The sequence below is a fragment of the Ciconia boyciana genome, chromosome 10, assembly GCF_034638445.1.
Source record: "Ciconia boyciana chromosome 10, ASM3463844v1, whole genome shotgun sequence".
In the NCBI taxonomy this organism is placed as follows: Eukaryota; Metazoa; Chordata; class Aves; order Ciconiiformes; family Ciconiidae; genus Ciconia; species Ciconia boyciana.
Genome location: NC_132943.1, coordinates 42,644,337 through 42,665,352, shown reverse-complemented (window position 1 = coordinate 42,665,352; position 21,016 = coordinate 42,644,337). Strand labels below are relative to the sequence as shown.

Genomic DNA, 21,016 nt, shown 5'->3' with positions numbered 1-21,016 from the left:
CACTTGCCACCTCCAGAGCCCTTGGCAGACTCTACTCAAGCAGGGGAACCCCTCGGTTCAGCCACGTCCTTCCTCCGAGGTACAACGGTGCCATCTCCTGGTACAGCCGGCTGGTGCACCCCAACCGTACCGACCCAGCCCTCAAACACAGGCGATGCCAAGTGTTTCAGCAGCTGAACTCAGAAAGGCACTCAAGAGAAGCGTTTTTTCAGATTGAGGGCTACCAGAACATAAAAGACAGCAACTGCAATGTCCTCGGATGTCACAGGATCTGAGCAACGCTGCAAAAATACGAGAGCACAAGCAGGACTTATTAAATGTAGAGATTTTATTGGTCTGTTCACATCTCGTATTTCTGCTCAGGACTTTTTAGGACTTATCCATCCTAAAAAGTATAATGCGGGGTATAACACTTCCCGACCCTCACCGATAATAGTCTGCAACTCTTAGGTTACCTTGGGTTTGAAGTGCTCCCCACTGTGCACAAGATCAAGAGAAAACATTTTGCAATGTTTAAGACCAGCAGGTGCCTTGCAATATAGGGAATGAGAATGTGGAATAGCGACATAACTCCAGCCAATGTGCTGATGGGATGGATTAGCAGACTTACATAGAGCATTTTAACAAAGTATGCTCTGAAACATGCACAGTGGCCTTGAGAGTCCTCATGAAACAACTATGGGCACACAAATCAATTTCCAGTGTGGGAAGGCGGACACAGCATGAGGAAAGAACATTTAAGCTTTGAGAACTCAGAAATTTTGCAATAGAGCAAATAATTTATTCTTTCAGTAAAGGTACACAGCCGCTTACAACACAGTAGTATGAAACTAAAATATGCATATCAACAAATCTGTGAAGTACTTGGATCTGCTTAAGCGTGATTCAAAACCTTCAGTCTTGCTTGCCACCCAAATGCCTCGTTTCTGCTACTTTGCATAAAATAAATCAAATTAATTTACATAACATTCTCTGATTTTCCTCATTTATTTTGATTGTCTCAAGCAAGCTGCACTGGTGGTAAATATCAGTCATTTAGAAGAGGCAGATGAGCTCAGCCACATGTGATTCCTCACACAGTATCAGTATAAATCATCAGAAACAGCAACACCAGCTATTTTCTTCTTTCCACCCCTCCACTGTCCCTACACCAAGGAAAAACACAGGGGGAAAAAAAACCAAACAGAATAAAACCTCTGAAGTTCCACTGATATCTTACATCCCCATTGAATTTACCATCATTGTAGGATCTCCACCTTAGGAAATACTCCATATTCAGTTGGTTACGGGCCTGAGCAAGCTGGTCTATGCGGTTATGCTTTGAGCAAGAGTTTTGGCTAGAAAACTCTGGAGAACCCTTCCAAACCAAATTACTCTATGAAGGTGTGGGGCACACAAGCCCCATTCCAACATCCCACAATATCCTTCAGTGTCCAGTCCTAGGCATAAGATACGACTGTATGGAAAGGAGCACTGTACATCCACAGACTGCAACGATCTGCACATAGAACAGCTGGGGAGGAAGGGAATATAGGTCAGCAAGCTGTGTAGGCAGGCTTTAGATGACATGCTGTGCAACGTTAAAGCCATTACGAAGTAAGAGTGATGATTCGATAGAGTAGCAAGCAGGTACATGCAGCTTCTGCACTGAAGAGTACAGATCCTCCAGAGAAAGGTCTTCCATCCCTACAGATACGGAATCCCTGTGGTTATCACCTCATGGATCCTGCTGCACCTTCAAAGGCAAAGCATGTTACACATGTTCCTGTCCCACGAGTTGCACTGGTATGCACCCTCACACCATTTTCTAAAGCGTAACTTAGTCCGCACTAGAAAGGTGCAATGTTCCAAAAACAGCCTTGTCTTGGTGTTAAAGTCAGACAGTCAGGAACAAAGCACCTTCATCAGGAGCTTGATCATTCAGGCACTTAAGCTTATCATGTTGGCTTCACCACTAAAGATGGGTAAAAGGGTACTAAGTTGCTCCTCAACACCATGACATTTCAGTATAGATGGGGACTACAAAACGGCCACTGTAAATGCACACTGATGTAGTCAGGGTACAGACGCCCAGTGAGACACATCACAGGTCTAGTTTAATGTTATTTCCTCCTAGCCCAACACCTTCAGAACTGTATTACAGGGCAATTACAATAAAACTAGCCACATGAAAAAAAGAAAAATAATAATTGAGCATCACCCTCATTCACCCATTCTTCTGCCACGCCTGGAAACAGATAACCTCTTTTCACTCCCATCATTGGCCTATGAAACAAACAACACCAAAGAAATTATTCTTTGTTACCCATTATCAGGGCTTGAGAAATCAGCTTGTCTCCTTTGTAGCCTAACTCCTTCCATTCCCATTAGAATAAAACCAACTTCAGCTTCACCTTCCCTGCTTTGCAGGGGCTTCCACTGGCATTGGATTCAGGACTCTGAATATGGCTCACCCAACAGGACCTGATTCATACCCTTAATACGATCACTTACCTTTCCTCTTTTTCCCATGTTTTCAAACTGAATGTCCCCAAAGGCATCAGTAGGAAGTTCCTTAGTGTGCTTCCTGTAATTCCATTTTTCATTGGTATTAATCTGAGTGCCCTCTATGTGTTGATTTTCAGGGTATCCACATTTACATAAGTTGCCCCTGAAAGAAGAGCGAATAGGCATGAAACCCCCCAGTTATCATCCTGAGCACAGAAAAGTAAGCTGTGATATGTTTATTAAGAGACAGAAATTTTTCACAGCTGAAACCACCTTCAAAACTTCTGCTCAATCAGGACATTTCCAAGAAGTGTTATTCTGCAGCAAATCTGGAGCCAACAGAGTACAAGGTGCCTACCGTAGCAGTCACATCAAGTGCAAAGTCTGGGAGCAGGGTTGTACAAACACAAGAAGCCAAGCAGCAGATGGAGCTACGGAACCAGTTGTGCATGGGACTCTACTTGGATTTGCTCCGTGACAAATTAACAGCTAAGAGGAACCAACTCTCTGCTGAGACCAGCACCTAATCATGCTTCCTCCTCCTATAATCCGCTTCTGTCTAGCACTGGGCAATGGAGTGGAGTACATCTCAGGAACCAGGCTGTGCTGAGAGATGAGCTGACACTTCTAGATGGGCCTTACCTATGTGACCTTTCTTTATCACATACCAAGTTAGATCACCAGCAGCTTAATCGGAAACCCTACAACTGTGCACAGAAATGAAAAAATGAACCAGAAGTCGGCATGAGACACTACCCGAAGTGACCTCATCTGCTGCTAACCTGATGTGTACAAATGATTTCTTTCCCTTTTCGTGCTCTCAACCAGATAGGAAGAGTTCACTAAGATGATTACTAAGCGTAATCACTTTCCATGCAAACCCAGGGCTTGACTGGTGTCTAAGCACACCTAAGACATATTCACATCAAGAGGGAATGGGCATCTGGTTTCTGAGCAGATTCTGCAGGCAGTTTGCTGTGTTCTAGCGCACTTCCCCCACCACCACCCCTGTCCGCTGCACAGCATGGTGTGCAGTCACTGCCAATGCCCTCCTCACCAACGCTGAAATTGCATCAAGGGGAGGGAGAATCTGCACTTTGGTTGTGCAGGACTAGCTGGGAAAGCTAGGAGAGCTTTTTTCCTAGCAAAAGCTGCAGCACAGACCATGAAATCTGCTGCATAGCCTATATCCCTGCTTCCTCAGAGGGCATGGAGAAAGGGTCCTTACTTATGAAAAGACCGGGTTGACTAACAACTGTAGTCAGACAAGTACAGCAAGCATTGTCAACAGCAATAGGAGGGAGCAAGTGTGGCCCCTACAGTCTAAGTTAACAAGCACCGTCAGGTAAACACTTGCACAATGTTAATTTTGCTGACAGCACAAGAAAAGTAGATGGGGAGACAAAGCAAGAGGAACAATGCTATTAACAGCGCTGTGCAATTTGGCAATATACCGGGGGGGGGGGAATAAAAATGCATAAATGCATCGGCCCAAAAGGATTAAGATGAGGACATTAATTTGTGTGGTTACAGTGACCTTTATAGTTAGCTTGCAGACTGCAAACATGAGATTGTAATGCTCTCCTGTGAAGATTGCTGTAAAGGTAAGTTACAGCATGCCTTTCTGAAGGAGAGAAAACTTACATGGTTTCTTCTGCTCCGCTGTAGCTTGCAAATAAAACCAGCTTACCTTAAAAACAGATAGACAAAAAACCCCAGGAAGTTACAAAGTATGACTTGCAATCCTTTCCCAGTGGGCTTGTAGGAAGAGAAGCTGATAAGAACCAGCTCTCCAGCCTTTGTTGGTCCTTTGCCAGACATCCCATTTTAGATGGCAGAAGAGGACCCTAAGTAAGACTTTCTGAAATGAGACTAATTTCCCTCCCTCTCTCTCTCCAAGGCATTTTTCCTCCCAGCTTCAGAGGAGAATGGAGCTACTGAGAGCCCTCAGAGCTCTATATTAGGACTCTGCAGCTGCATTACTTTGATCACTTTTCTCCTGAGATTACAAAAAAAACCCAAAAAAGCAAAAGCAATGTTATGGTCCTCAAATTTACATTGCATAAGTACTTATGCCTGAATATGGAGCAAGTATAATATCCTATCTTAAGAGAGCATCAGCCTGAGCAAAACCTAGCGGCTGTATCTCTCTGCTGTAAAGGCTTGTGCGTGGAATTTGTGATTTGGGTTTAAAAGGAAAATTTAAATTATGCAAAGCTCTGACACCTACATACATTGTTATACACCAATACCAGTGCTGGTATTGCATCGCTGAAAGCACCTATATATTGCCACAATTATGCTTCAAATAGGGAGTTTGATATTAAAGGCCTTTAACAGAGCTGCTGGAAGGCATGCTGACAGAGTTAGCATGAAGGTCAGGCCCCTAGTTTTGCATCAAGTTACTTGTGGAGTAACTCAAACTCATGTATTTCCAGTTTTTACACGAACTCCTGACAGTCTAGAGCAGTGGTCTCCAAAGTGGGGGGCGCATTAAGTAAACTTTAAAAAAAAATAAAGATAGTGTTTGTGTCATCTTTGTCTCATCCTTTTTTAATTGCTATTTTTGTGTATGTTTTATAACGTACTTAATATTAGTACAGTAGTAGATGTACATAGTTTATAAATAAACATATATTGGGGGGATACGCTCAAAATTTTTTTAGTGACGGGGTGTGCAATCAAAATAGTTTGGAGAGCACTGGCCTAGAGCTGAGAGAAGCACTCCAGGGTGCCTGTTCCACCATCAGACTTCCAGCTTTTTTGACCATGACTGCAGAATGCCCCAGGCATATGCAAACAAGCCAAACAAGCAGTGACAACAAAAGGAGTTGTACAAGCGAGACTGGGGTGAGGTTGCACTGCTAGGTTCAGACTCTTAACAAAAAACCAAAAAGTTTGCCCCCTGCCCAACCCCTGCCACATGGCTTAGCAGGCAGAAATACCCGCAGCTCCCAGCCCCCCGCGTTTGTAAACCAAGATTAATATGTCTGCTTACACTGACTTGGTGTCTTTTGTAAAAAAGACACATTCTCTCTTCTTAAAGTTTTCTTGAATGAAGTTGACCAAATCCTTGAAAAAGAAAAAAATTTACTTCTGATAACTCATAAAACAGGAGAAACCTCAGAAACAGCAGAGTCAGTTTAAACACAAAGTAAAACTGGTGCAAATTTGCAAGTCTACTTTCTCAAAGTGGATGGTGGGAGGCAACTAGAAAGTACTGATGGCAGTCGACAGGACACAAAAGACTACTTAAAATCACAAACAGGCGTTCCAAAAAACGTGATATCAATATTTTTATATCTATGAAGCCCAATATAAAGAGACAAAAGGGCTTCCCTGTCTAATAAAAAATCTTGAACAGCAAAACAGGTTTGATATCCTAAGAGTTGCTGGAAAGACTATTTTAATTTCGGCTTTTAATCCAAAAGACCCATATAGAAAACATCTTACTTGAATTCGGTGGCACAATACGGTTAGCTGTAGACTATAGAGCATTTCCATTTGCATGCATTGCCATGCTTCCAAATAACTTGCAGCACTGACAATATTTTTCAAACAGTGGTTAACTCTGGTCTAGATACTGCTTAAAAGACTATGGCGAAACACTGTTTCTTCCCAAGGAAAAAAAAAAAAAAATACATTAACGTCCTCTTGGGTAGGGGCTATTTTAATTCAACAAAAAAGACCCCAGCAGGAGACCTGAACAACTAAAGTCATGCTTTATGTGAGCTCAGTGGAGCGCAAAGTCTCTCCAGGTTGTTTAACCATTAACTCTCGTATTAACCTTGAAACTCCACAAGTGCAGGGGAAGCTTTCCAACTTGGGAGACACAAATTCACTCCTAATCTGCCTCTGCAAGCTAGGAAAGCAAAAAAAGAAGTTTCTCACTTGCTGGTAAAGGTTTGGAGGTTTGGTGTTTTTTGTTTGTTTTTAAGCACAGCTTGGATTTGCAATCCAAGATTTAGTTTGGTATGAAAAGGGAAGACATACAGCTATAGTTAAGTTTACCATTTTGACAGAACACTTGTAGTTATACAGCAGTTAGAGGAAGTTATTCCAAGTGGAAAAGCATCTTTGAAAAGGACTATAATATCCAAAACAAAGAAAATGGAAGAGAACATAATTAGCCAGTAAAAGCCACAATGATGTAAGACCAAAAAAATAAAAGGGAGGGGGAACCACTTGCTAAAGACCTAAGAGCTAGTCATTAGGCCTCTTGCAAGCCCACCAGAAGCAAGAAATCTGCCAGACAATCGCCGTGATCAGCAAATGATTGAGGCTTTTCAAGGGATGTTTAACATAATTATATGTTGTCTGCCTTTGCCATCAAGTTGCATGAAGAGGTTGGGGTTCTTTACAGAGACAGAGGATTTGTCTCTAACTGAAATGTGAAAAAGGATTTAAAAACAGAAGTGACTAAAAACGTACAATAAAGAGTTACAGGGCTCAAAAGGAATGCAATACGTCCTTAGACTTTCACCACGTCAACAAAGCACCGCTCCTGCTTCACGGGTCGTTGGCTAGGAAAACTTCTCCATAAAGGGAAAACTGAAAAATCAATCATCCTTCTCCGGACATGACCTAATTCATAACCCCTGGGGCCCACGCCCAAGACAACACCCAAGCTTATCAAGGATGTACCAGATACTCACGGCATCACTACAGGACACATCCATGCTGCGAGACATGCTGGAATAGAGGAGTCTGGAACTCTCAAAATTGCCATTTCTTCGGTGTCTCATGGTGGACATAGAAACCTGAAAGAGCACGGCAGAGGGGGAGATGAAGGAGCAATGGTCATTTATTTCAGTAGATAAAAACCAGCAAGGACACTTAGTGCCCTTGGAAGGCAAGGGAGAGGTTATTCAAATCCAGCGTAAAGAATTAGGAAGTGTATTGGTTCCTAAAATGTGAAACTAACATTCAGAGAAAATATCTTCTCTTATTTCATACCACAAAGAGACTTTCCTCTCTCTTTCCCCACTCCAAAAAGAACTCCAAGTTAACATGCTTTGAGAAAGGAACATACCTTACATGCCATCCCATTCGATTCATTGCCATATCTTAACTCTCTTTCCCTTCCCGTCTCTGATGGGTGAGCTGAGGAACTTGAGCTATTCAGTGTTTATAGACAATGAGCAGTCCCTAATCCAGTGTATTTACAAATTAAGTGGGATATTAAGAAACATTTCAATCACAGAGAAAACCGAACTGGAGTGTAAAAAGAAGTTGGTCTGGCCGTATGCCAGAAGCTTAGAGTAGATGCAGCACCTGAACACCGATCCCTCAGGTCTCTGTCCGCCCCTGTAACAAGGATAGTCAACATGTGCAATCTGAAGAGTAAGTGGATTTAAAGTTTATTGGATCCAAAAGTTAACAAGTCACCCTTGGAAGCAAACACACTTCAGTTGCTCTCTAGAGCAGATACCTGTATTGACCTCACTGTCTTTGAAGGAGCATCACTTTATTTGCACCAAAGAACAGAACAAAATTTTATTTATGCTAACAGCAAATACTTCAATTCCTTTTATATTACTTTGCAAAATAATATTGGAAAAGGTCTTTTCCTGAAAGGACATCTGGCAGCCAGCTAATGTGGTGAGCTCAAATTCCACTTCTCCTTTCAACACTATTTTCTCTCCTGCCTTTTCTTCTCGCTGTGTGCACTGAGCTTGCCTCTCAGGTGACACTGCCACTGTATGGCGAAAAGCTTCTCTCCCAGATACAGGAACATGCATTCTCGAGCTCTGACAAAGCATTCCGGTGTAAGAATATAATTTCTGAGGACCAAAAACTAGCAAGTGTGAAAAACAATTTACTCAGTGCATTTGAGAGAAAATAGGAATGGTACTGGCAGCAGGAAGCTGTAGTCGTAAATAGAGCGACAGAGCGTGATGTGAGCAACCGCCAAAGCAAGAAAGAAAAGGCAAGTTTCCACAAAAAAACATATATTTATACTTCACAGTTATTTTAAAAATACTTCGAAAAACATTTCATGTTGAGGGGGGGCATGATTGACTGTGTTGTTTACTGTGCATGGTACAAGTCCGGAGCTACTTCCCCCAAATTCTTCGGCACGCTTGGGATCTCAATCACTCTCTATCACTGTTAGGTGATGAAAGAGCACGGAAAAAGCCCTCTTCCTCCTTCCCACCTTCTGCATATAATAGAAACGATTTAAACACAAGAAAAGGCAAAAGGCTGGAAAGTGCATTTCATCATATTGCAACCTGAGTAATTCACATAGTGCAGTTGTCCCCAACTTTTGAAGTTAAGCCTCATTTATTCTGCACTGATTTAGTGTTGTATGAAAGGAAGATGCCTAAAAAGGTACCCATACTTAATTCAGGCACAGGTTTTAATTTGACCACTTAGAACCAGCACCTGTGGAAAACCAGTGTTCACCAAAACCTTGGAGGAACACAGGGGTGTGATGAGGGAACAGCAGTGCCCGTCTCTCCAAGAATGGCCAAGAGCACAGTGTTTCAAACAGGGCTGGCATTATTGTTCCAGAGAGAAGACCCTATTCCAAATGCTTGGATCCCTCCAGAAAAAGAAGAAAGGAAGGCTATATACCCTCTGCAAAACAAAATCGAACAGTCAAAAAAATCTCATCTCAGGCCTCCCAAGACAACACTGAGCTATCTTACATGCCATGTGAGAATCATGTAATACCACGATTCAGGCACAAACCTGCAAACCTGGTACGTAGTCTAGCAGTTTGGTTACATTTCATGTGGACTCCACAGGCACCTGAGCTTCTAAGCACCATACCACCTTCCACAGACCCCTGTCATGGGGATTCGGGATTCTAAGCCCAGAGGAATAACAACAAAAGAATCCTTTTCCTTCAAAACCCAATGGTGTATAATCTCTTCACATCTCTTCATCACTCGTCATAATCTTTCCCTCAAATTTCAACTTCAAAATACTGATCCAAAAGTGACTTCTCAAAACATGTGCCATTGAAAGCTACAGTTGTGCTGCCCTAAGCCTTCCACACGGGAACTCTTTTCAGCTGCAGATAAACGTCAGGCTGTGCACACTTGTTCAAGGTTTCAGACAGTGGATCTGCCTCAGACCCATTTATTCCCTCTTTCAGCACTGCAGAAAGGTGTTACGCTGTTTCTCAAGTAAAAGCTGCAGAAGAAAATAGAGCATGCTCCTGCTTTGAAGTTCATCATCTCCTTTGCATTAATAACTCTAGCACTTCCCATCTTCAGAGCAAGGGTAGAAATCTGGCAAGCTTTGCACCAGATTCAGGAAAAGACTTTGTAGCAAACTTAGTAAAACAGCTCATAACAACAAGACACTAGAACAAACTGACCTCCAAAGAGGCCACCGATCTGGTCCTGCCCTGCTTCAGATCTCCAGAAGAGAAGCATGGCTTTATTTGCCCAGGAACTGTAAGGGGCTGTGGAAGGAGAGAGCATCTGTTCCTTTAAGGGCATCTGCTCAAGGGCCTTTTCCATGCAAAAAAGGGTAAGAAAAGGAGGAAGCCACAAACAAGAACAAATAGAGGGGAAAACCTGACTGACAGACAGTGAGGGAGGGAGCGATGAGACCCAAAGCTAGTCAACCACACTAATTGATAAGGGGCTGTGGAATGTGGGAATGTTTATTCCAGAGAAGTTATCTGATGGGGCAGGCTTGTCAAATGGGATACTATGGAAAAGGGGGAAGCCATACACAAAATATACAGAGGCTCAAACCTGGCAGGCAAATTTAATGGAGACAAAGGCAAGAAAAAAACCACACCTCATCGGTCATACTAGTTGATAGTTCTGTCAAGAAACTGTGTGGGAACTGGGACTTTGCAGCTGATAAGGATGCAAACCTGAGGTTCGAGGATGTTGGAGGGGGCAGGTGGAACCCTGCCAGCTGATGAGGGGAAGGCAGACGGGGAGGAACAAAGGAGGAATGGGCAGAAAGGGGTATAAAAGGGGCCTTTTGCATGTGAACCTGGTGGGCTTGTCTGGCTGAGCCCTGCACCTGATCACTGCAGTCTCTCCTATTTTCTTAATAAATTACTTCTTAACTATCCAGGCAGGGGTGCTGGGCAGACAGAGGGGCTGTGCCGGTGCTCGAGGGATCTGTGAATGTGCGTGGGCTCGTGAACCCCGAGGGCGTCACGTGTGTGTGCCTGCACTAGTGACCTCCTGGCTCCGCTGGCCCAACGGGAAGGGCTCCATTAAGGGAATACGAAGCACTCGAAGCTTGCCAAGAGCAGTCAAACTACCATTTCTGCCCATTACTTTCCCAAGACCATTTCAGGGCCAGTGGAGCCTCATGCTGGGCACCCATGAAGTGAGGTCCAAGGAACCACCTGTGAATCATTTAGGGACTTGGCTAGCATCCCTCCTTCACTGACAGATGCAAAAGCAAACACAGTCGTTCTGGCTTTATAGTCTGGCTATACGGCCTGGTTAAATACAGTCTGGCTTTACCTTCCCTAAGTATTGGGCCATCCGTTGTCCATCTATAGGCCTGCCTGGCTTTTCACCAACCCTCTAAACACAAACAAGTCCGGGGTCCTGCAGGTAACAGCCCCCTTCCCTGCATGTCCCTAACTTCAGGGCCCATCAAGAAGGGCCTGGTAAACAAGAAGTCCGCCAACAAAAGACTGGTAGCTCTCATGCTGTGTTTCCAAACAGGGCAAGCTACAAGAAGACAGCTGACCTTGGTGTTAGGACAGGTTTCACCCAGCACCCCAAACATTTTAGGATTCCTCCTTCTCTCCCCAGGCAGCACACGAGCTTTGCACATTTTACCTAGCGCAAGGATGGTTTCCAGGCATGAACTAGAAGCAGAGAAGCAACTATCAAAGCTCTAGCAGTTCCTCTTCTACAAAGACACGCTGCCAGAGGACTTTAGAGGCTACAGCCACAAAGCAATCATCCTGCCCTTGTGAAGTGCTAACTTTGGTAACAACCAAGACAATGATGGCTGAGAGAGTCCCTAAAAACACTACATTGTTTAAAACAAAGCAAACACACACCCCCCACCACCACATCACTTAAACTGAGTAAGAATGGTAACTGTGCACTGGGAGACATATTTCCTAATAAGCCAGTATGCATTTCTTCTCGTTTCATACAACTGATGTTTGGTGTAAAGATATTTTTAAAGCTGTAATTCAAGATTAAAGTTCCATGGGGAGAAATACATTTTGGTCTGGATCTATGCAACATCCTTATTGGCAGAGTTTTACTTTACTTGTTGATTTAATAAGTTAACACCAGAAAAGTGACTATGGACGTAACTGTACAGAGAGAAGATTAAAAGGAAGCAAGGGCATTAAATTATTCATTCAAAACACTAAAGGATTTCAAGTTTGTCTCACTGCATTTGTAAATAATTGATAAGAATGAACGTGCTGCAATCTGAAAAAAGTTAGTGAGAGTGCAAAGGAACCCTGAAAACCTTGGACTTATTTGTAAATTTAAGTTTTGAAAAGCTGCATTGATACCACAGTGTTTAGCTGATATTTGTGAGCAAAGCTTGTTAACTCCATGAGTGTTGGAAGTTACACAGCCATCATACATACTTTAAAAGATGTGACACAGCTGCAGTCTACGTAACAGGCAAACACAGTTCATTTTCTATCACATTTCCAACCCATTAAATATATAGGAAGACATTTTTAAAGCACACACTAGCGTGTTAAAGCATAACCTTCTTAAACTAACACATTTTGAGAGTAATAACCATTAGATAAATACCAGAATAATCCTCTAAATATAAGACTATTACTGTGACTTCCACAGCACTTGAAGGAGCATATTCCAAGGAAATCTTCAGCCTGGAAGGGACTAATTAAAAAAAAAAAGTGCCAAAACATAACTAGTTCTAAAGAGACTTTAATAAATAGGTTTTTAAAAACTTGTCTGCAACTGAAAAACCAAGACCAGCTTCCATTCTCAGAAAGGTTTCAGATAAATCTATTTGCATTAACATAATTCTAGCAGCTGGCTTCATGTGAAAGCTTCCAAAAAGAAAAAGATGTTGCCAAACTTCAGATGCACAGCTACCTCAATTTCAGCATATTAAAAGTATATACTTTTAAGTAGAGAAAAAACACTGCCTAATCACATACCAGTGTGGAGCACTTACCAAAGTCTCCAGAATATGCCCCAGCGATCCTACTGAAATCATTACTCAAAGACGAAGGTTTTGATATACTTCAGCTTGCAAGCCCCACCTTTTTTAACGTGTCATGCTTTCCTTTTAAGGGAGGGCACGGAGGAAGACATAATGCACAGGAGTGAGCAACGGCAGGATTATTCACCAATTAATAATGAAGACAGGCATAATTGCAGCAGGGCACAGGAAATAACAGTTGCAGGTTATTTGTAAGAGAACAGCAATGCTTCTGTCCCACCTGCTGCCAATGTACTGCAGGAACTGATAACAATACTGCAGCTAAATTTATGCACTTGGCAGCACTATTAGAAAGCCAGAAGTATAAGGAAATGTTTGTGGGAACAAATAATTCGATTTTAATGTATCAAAAGATAATGAAACACAGTTCTAAAATCAACACCTCTTAATCTAATTCACTACAAGGTCATTGAAACACTGGTGAGTACAACAGAGGATTTTACAACAATTGGTATTTTCACCCAACAAAAAACTTGCTCTCAATTCTTTAATTTTTTGTCTGACACTCACTGGTGTAAAGTAATCTGGTTTCCTTCTGCCTTTAACCTAAAGCTATTCACTTTGGTAAGAGTTATTTCTATTGCCATGATATTCATAGTGACTCCCTGGAGAGCCGGATTGTTCCCAGTCCCCTCTCCAGGCAGAAAGCAGAGCTATCCGGTGTGCTGCTGGAGAACCTTCTACATCCTCTTCATCACCCACTTTGGACAGATGTCACCACCCCACCAGCTCAAGCACTCCCCCACAATCCTATTTTACTTTGCACTACAGTGGATGAGCATGCAAGGAGAAAGTGCATCCAGCTCTGGAGGGCAGAAGCTTCTAATCCATAAGCAATCCCCGAGCAGCAGAGGGAAAGAACAAAGGCTGTACTGTTCAAAAGGCCCAAGAAAAAACAAGTATGTGTTGTAATTAAAGATCTGGGTGTTGAAAACACAACCATTAAAAACAAGCTGAGGTGTTTTGGGTTTGTGTTGATGATCAAAAGCTCACAGTGCTGTTTCCTGGCAATCAGGGGTGTCTCTATACTGTGCAAGTGCATTCTGAAGTGTGATGCCAGAGCATCCAAACTAAAGAACCTGCTGCCATGCACTGGGCTCCCTCCCCTCACCCAGCTCCAGGCTTTTCTCTGGAAACCAAATGGAGGGAATGATGCACATAGGAATCTGTTCCCAGCATGCACTCAGTGGGCTGGGACATGTAACTGGATAACCACCAAAAAAGCTCAGCAGAAGTACTTCTGTAGCTTTTGCAAGAGCAGGAGTGAGAAGCATCAGATGCACTTTTCCCTCTAGTCACGGTGAGGCAGGTACTGCTACTCTGCAGGGACCTGCAGCACAAAAAGGCTAACCAACTCGGCCAAGCCATTCTGCCAAGAGGCAGTGAGGGAATGGAGCTGGATTTTTCCAGCCTGCAGCCTGGCCTCAGAGCAACCTTTCCTTCTGTGATGGAGATGGCTTTATTTACCTTAAATCCCACGTTACCTTGGCATAGACACATCTGCATTTGCAGGCGTTTTCAGTTAGAGGGGTAATGGCTCTGTGCCTGCCCTACAATACATACTGCAGACTAGCAATTAATGACTTATGAAGAGGCAGCTGCCATGGACTTCATTGCTCCATTTTCTTTCCGTCTTGGCTTGGTTATGCAATTGGTTCAACTATGAAATAAGTAGCAAATAGACTGAAGAAGCTTAGACATTACATGTTACTAGGATCACAAAATAACCACGCAAAACTAAGTCTTAACTAAAGCCATAACGCCTGTAATTTCATACGCATGCCTCTTCCCTTCCCTTGTCATGTCAGAGCCATTACCACGTGAAGCCTACCTTAAGCTGATGGTAAAAAGCGGTTAAGGGTTTAAACCATTGGAAGCTATTGCAGTTTGCATTTTATTTGCTGTGCGCTGCCAAACTGACGCAAAAAGTTTTCTTTCATTTCCTCACTCAACCCAGACCCAGCAATGTAGGATGCGGGTTCACCATCCACGAGATAAACTTTTCCTAGAACAGCACATGCCAGGGACCTTTTATTTAAGTCAGGAGGGATGACCATCCTGCCTGCCTCTACCACATGTGTGTTCAGACCAAAGACATAACTCATCCAAGTGATGATCCGCTACTCCTAAGAAACATACAGAAACATATCAAAGACTTGCAGCTAATCCTGAGAGGGAGCTAAATCGCTTCTGTACATCTTCTGTCATCATATTTCACAAGAATAGAGTTTTCAGGGGCAGACAGTAGCAATATGGTCATGCATCAACATTATTGACATACTGAACATGAATCTTTATTGTGGTTTATACCTGCAGTAAGTCCCTTAGTCACTGCCCTGTGAAACCAGCCTGGCTGATAACTCTCAAGAAGAGAAACCAATGAGTACATAAATGGGGAGCTCAATCATCCCTTTAAAAAAGTAACTGCAGAGTTGGGGAACAAACCCTTCTGCCTGGTCCTATTATGCATTGGAAACCTGGAGAGCAGACAGATTTTTGGGGCCACTTTATGGTTCTCAAGTGTAGCAAATCCCCCCATACCTCAAGTAAGAAACTGGGCACCCCAAGCATAAGTCAGAGATGCTCTCTGAATGCGTCAGGAAGTTTTTAGTCTACCTGGGCAAAGATGATCAATATTTTCCAAAGACAAGAGCTCCTCCACTGGCAATAATTCACACCTCCCAGCATTCCTGCATTCCTGGTCTGAGAATACACGTGCAAGTATGCCAAACCCACAGTAACTATACCAAGTGATAGCAAATACACTAATATTTACTGTATTCCAGCAAAATCAGGTCTGTCACCACTGGAGAGATTTCAGTGAGAATTTGCCAAACTGCACAGAATTTGCTGTCTTTCCTAATTCACAGAAAGTATATAACTCCAGGTTTGGACTAAATAGAGGTGAGTATTTGTGAACAATAGAAAAGGTGTTACTACAGATCCCGGCCAAAGAGCTGTTTCTCTGATCAATGAAGTAAGAGCCCTCATCCTCAGGATCAGCGTTCAGACCACCAGTGCCGTTATCTATGCAGGAATCAAAGTACAGCAAGCACTTGTATTACTAGGAAATGGAAATTCACATAGATATGAAAACTTTTTCCATTATGCCAAGAACAGAGAAGAGACTGTAAGGAAGACAGATGCTTCTGCACACCAATGAACCTTATGATCCTTTAAAAAAAAGAAAGTATAAAGCAAAAGAGCAGATTTAAGGCAAATAGTGCCCCAAGAGCTACAGGAATTTCTGAACCCTGCAGCCTCTGCTACACAGAAAGTCAGGTACTGTGGGGTTAATTTCAGTGGTTGGCAGTAAATCACTTTCTATCCCAGGACCTAGGAGAGCTTAAGAGGGGCTTTTTGTTGGTGAAGGCAGAATTGACAGTGCACCTGTGTAGTTAACAAATATATTAATTCTCTAGTAAAGATTGTTTTGTGGGGTTTTTGTTTGGTTGGTTTTTTAACTAAGTTAGTCTCACTTCACCACACAGAGTGAAAATTCTAATGCCAAGTAGACTGTCATGGACTAATAGCATTAAAATCACCAACTACTGCCCATGAAATCCTTTTTAGGAATACGGTTGTTTTGGCTAAGCTTTGAGCCACACATTACTAGCACACTGTTGAACAACAATGTCTTACTGGAGGTTCGTATATGGGGTTTCATAGCATAGCCACCACAGAATTCAATGGCTGAAAGTATTCTTGGGTCATCTGTTCCCACCTGAAACTCAGAGAAGAGCCCAAGCAAAAATACAGATGAGTTTTGCAGCACTATCAAAGCATGATGGATCAAATGGGCAAAAAGGTGAAATACTTATCCTGTTGAGTGCTAATCACCATCCTTCCCTAGTCTAAATTCTCCCCATGGATCACCAGAGAGAACAAAGTGCCAAATACTGTCATAGAACAGCCAGGGTATTTACTAATTACAGAAGCTAAAACAAAGTGTTACATGGAGATTCACAAAGAACATTTCTATCACAGAAATCCCTCTGGATTTATTTTGCTTTGGCTACAATCTGTTCACACTGTTCCTGTTTCTGAGCAGGAAACAGATCCTGACGCAGCTGCACACAGAAGTTCACTTACTGTGTATGACCTGCCTTCTGTACCCCCTTTTATTGCTTGCTATAACGACCCACTTTTTCCCTTTTTATCCAAACTGCAGAAACTCACCTTGAGCAGGGGTAACAGCTCGTGTGGCTCCTTACCATTTTTATGTTGTGATTTCAGATTCATAACCACTGGGGAGAACAAAACTGTTTCATCGTGTTTGCAGCTCAGATACTGCATTTGTCAACAGCATTAGAAGAGGAGGGGGAGAAGCAATGAAAATTATTAAATGTGAACTATAGGATAATACTTTAGCACTTCTTATCCTCAAAAGCACCTTGAACATAATTAGCATGAGCACAACAAACCTGGGGAGAAATAAAGATAATTACCTGCCATTTCAACTCTGCGCCCTTTGTTGCTCTACCTCACCTGGCTCCTTAAATGCCCAGCTGTTCTTAGCAAAGGTGAGAAGTTCCCTGTTTGTGTCTTTTACCATTTCCCAGCTCTGGCTAAGGAAGACATCTGAAGCTGTTCCATGGACAGCAGGTCAATACTCTAGCAACAGGCACCCCACAAAAGCATTGAGATAAAGCAGAGGAATCAAGCAAAAGGACAAGGATAGACTTTCCCTCACACTTTTTTAGCAAAGAGAGATCTCACTCCTGTTGCTGGGTGTGTGGACCACTGCAATGCACCTACCAGCCACTACAAGTCTTCTTTCCTTTCAGATAACACAGGCAATTTGTTGGCTTAAATTCTAGGTTATATTAAAGCTCAGTAAAATGAGCATCTGCAGAAGGTATTCTTCTTTCCAAGAAAGGTCAACAAAACTATTCAAACTATACCAGAGTCCTACCTGAAGCATAGGTGTGATAAATCCCATTACAGTACAGCTTTGGCAACAAAAACACCGATAGCAGAGCTTCTTTGGGGTTTGGGTCTTTAAGGAACTTGGAAAAACCTAAAGAGCACTTCTCTGTGGAGACAACTGCTCAAGAGACACGGTTCTGTGAACAGGCAACACTTTCTGGTGACTCATTTCTTTCTAATATTCAGGAAGGCAGGTGCACTGCTGGAGATAAATGAAGTTTCATAAAAGATACCCAGCTCCAGTGCTTCTTACTCATTTTGAATGGAAAACCTTCTAGAATGGCATCTTTCTGGCTGGCTGCTCAAGTCACAAGGATTTAATATTAATTACTGAAAGTGATTTTGGGTTTTTTAGCTATTTGCCTTTCCAAGGTATGTAACAGAATATTCTATCACGTCTACAATGACAAACTAAATGGCACACTAAAGAGAACATAACCTAGTGCAAAATGACAGTATTTTGGCAATTACAGATATTTGAACTGTTCAGAAAGGGATTATTGACAGCATCCAAGTCTATTAGAAGCACCTCTTATTAGTCTGAGTGTCCAGCTAGTCTCACTTAAAGAGGACAGTCTCCTAGACAAACCTAAGCGTGACCTCGCAAAGATACAGAGACCTAGTGTTACGGGACCTTGAAAGCTGGGTTATGACAGAGCAGAAAGCTGTGGTCCTACCCTCCCTTATTCCTGCTGTTTCACAAGCATTTAAAATCCTTTTTAACAATTTAGATTCCTAAATGCAGACACTTGTATTTACTTGAAGTGTGAGAGTGCATTGCATTTGGAGAACAATGGGTGAAATCATTCCGATACGCATGTTAGCCCAGAAAGCTTTAAAAGTGCATTTTGGTGTGAAATATTAATAGGTATGAACAGAACACTGTCAGATTCTTTCTGTAAAAGCCTTAAAAATAAAAGAAATCCACCAAAAATAATTATGTAATTTTCAGCTTATGAATGTTCAGAGTGACTAGCAATTGTGCACCTCAGGCTTTTATGCACTTAATTTGATGGAAATGTTCTGAGAAAGCGTTCATCAAGCTTCAAAAATGAGAGAGAAGAAAAGAGGAGAGGAGAGAGAAGAGGAGACAAAAAGCTTAAGACACTTTAAATCGGCTAAAAAACCCCAAACAACCCCCTAGCCTCAAACACACTCGTCAATTGAAGACTCATTCCCACCAGTTTCAATGCAGTAGGCTCACAAGCTTATAGCTTTGCTACAGCTACATCAGTTTCTTTGAATTTAACTAGGATCAAAATAAAAATGTGCATTAATCCAGAATAATTCCGTTGATGACTATCACAGGGAAGTCTACTGCATTTACACAGCAGTTCTTTAAGATATGGGCCTAGCAATGAAAGCTTTCAAAACTAAAAAACAAAAAATTGAAAGTAGTAATAAATTCTCTTCACATTTGCATCAAAAGTAAACTTAATCAAAACCACCGTTTTTAAAAGGAAGCACACATATTTCAATAATAGCATATATTTGAATATACCCAGAATGTTTAAGAAAAATATCAAGTTCACTCATTTTTTTAAGGCTCATTGTAACATTGTTGCAAGATTCAGAAAATTATCCCTAGTAATAACTAGTATCAGTCACTGTTGTAAAGTTCATAACTGAGACATGCTAAACAATACAGTTTTCTATTTTGAGGGGGTTTTATGCATAATATTCATATGTCTATTTTGCATGTACTGAGATCATATACATAAATCAAAGCAATGTGGCACAAAGACAAGGGGTAACACTGAAGAAAAAGCTTTCACAAATTTTAATTTAATCAAAAGAAACTGCTCCAGTGAAGAAGTACATCTGTTTTTACAGAGACAGATTACTAAAATATGCTGTCAAATTCATCTAATGATATTCAGTCAAAATGAACATATGCTTGTGAATATTTCAGTCTCCATTCTCTGGAAACTGGATGTAACATGCAAACATTGTACATCTATTCAAATTTCACACCACTATGCAGATAATAGTGCGCATCAGCAGTAGGCATTTGATTATCCCCCCTATAAAAGGTACACTTAATCAAATATCCAAATACAATATCTTAGGTAAAATGCCTTTAATTCGTGGAAATCACAGAATCAGAGTCATGTAAGTGGGAAGGTACCTCTGGAGGTCTCTGGTTTAATCCCATATTCAAAACAGGCCCAGGTAAATCAGAACTGAACTATACACAGCTCACAGCAACCTGAATATCTCAAAGAATATAAATCCCGCCAGCTCTCCAGACCCCTTTTTTAATGCTTGACCACCCTCAGGCTGAAAGTTTTTTTTCTACCGTCTAATTGCAATTTCCTGTGTTCCAACTTGCAACCATTGCATCATGCCCTATTCCTGCACATCTCTGAGAACAGTCTGGGTCCATTTTCTCTACACCCTCCCAAGTCAGGCAGTTGCAGATACCATTAAGATCCCCCAGCAGCTTCTCATCTCCAGGCTGAATGAATCCAGTACTCAACCTCTCCTCATGTATTACATGCTTCAGTCTCCAGCCACCTTGGTGGCCTCTGCTTTGACTCACTTCAGTACATCTAGGTCTTTTTTGTACTGATGAGCCTCAAACTGGACACAGCACTCCAGATGTGATCTCAGAAATGCTAAATAAAGAGGAAGGATCACTTTGCTGGAGCTGCTGGCCATACTCTGGCCAATACAGCCCAGGATGTCATTGGCCTCTTTTGCTGCCAAGGAACACTGCTGACTCATATTCAACCTTTTGTCCCCCAGATCCTTTCACCCCCAGATGCAGCTAATGACGTTTTTATTAACCTAGGACAGGATTTACCAGGAAAGGGACCAAAAGCACGCAGTCAGGCAGTTACATACCCCTAGATAACCTATGTACAAACTTGGCAGCTTTTAGGAACATGCTGCCTATTACCCGTCCCTGGCCAGGTAGGTGGCAGGTTGACCAGAGATAACTTGTCCAAGCCCTGTTGCTTTCTGTTTCCCTGCTGCCACAGAACAAAAAGGGACAGCAATCATCAGTCCCATGGAGGTAATATGAAAAGAGTGCCAGGAGAATTGTTCAGCTGGAAAGCATGGTTGGAAATGCAGGTCGTCCAGAGTGATAAATTTAGGGTGCCCCAAAACAGCACTTCTGGCAGCAGATACTGGACTATTGCTCCAAGAGCACAGAACAGATGTGGGCACAGGCTAAATTCACTTACCAGTCCGCAGTGCCTGTTGGAAATAGCCCAGGTGCAAATGCAGCTGTTGTAAAAGAGAGGGACTGTCAAAGACACTGTGATATTTCTTACGCATTTTTCCTCAATTCAGCCACCATCAGGAGGAACCCTAACTTGCATCCTTCCCAAGCCCTCTGTATAGTAATGCAATTCCATGGTACATTTTGTGGGAAGCTGTAACCTGCCCCAAGATGCTCCAGGATTCCAATAATCGGGGAGACAACAGG

The 21,016-nt window shown here is 42.3% G+C and overlaps 1 protein-coding gene across 10 annotated transcripts in view; it reads right to left on the bottom strand.

The window, feature by feature from the left end:
• The window catches only part of TRPM8 (transient receptor potential cation channel subfamily M member 8), a 55,705-nt gene extending 43,060 nt beyond the window's left edge, over positions 1-12,645 (bottom strand). For 4 of the 10 annotated variants that reach the window (XM_072874676.1, XM_072874678.1, XM_072874681.1 and 1 more), the window contains exons 1-5: positions 7,412-7,470; positions 7,143-7,247; positions 5,486-5,559; positions 4,132-4,177; positions 2,494-2,650 (exon numbers count right to left, since the gene is read on the bottom strand). In XM_072874676.1, coding sequence (XP_072730777.1) covers positions 2,494-2,650; positions 4,132-4,177; positions 5,486-5,559; positions 7,143-7,216 — 351 coding nt within the window. In that variant the 5' untranslated portion in view covers positions 7,217-7,247; positions 7,412-7,470. Of the gene's footprint in view, positions 1-2,493; positions 2,651-4,131; positions 4,178-5,485; positions 5,560-7,142; positions 7,248-7,411; positions 7,471-7,519; positions 7,633-12,603 lie in introns of those variants that run through there. The other 6 variants (XM_072874672.1, XM_072874674.1, XM_072874673.1 and 3 more) reach the window with 4 other exon arrangements.
• Between the last annotated feature and the right edge of the window lie 8,371 nt (positions 12,646-21,016).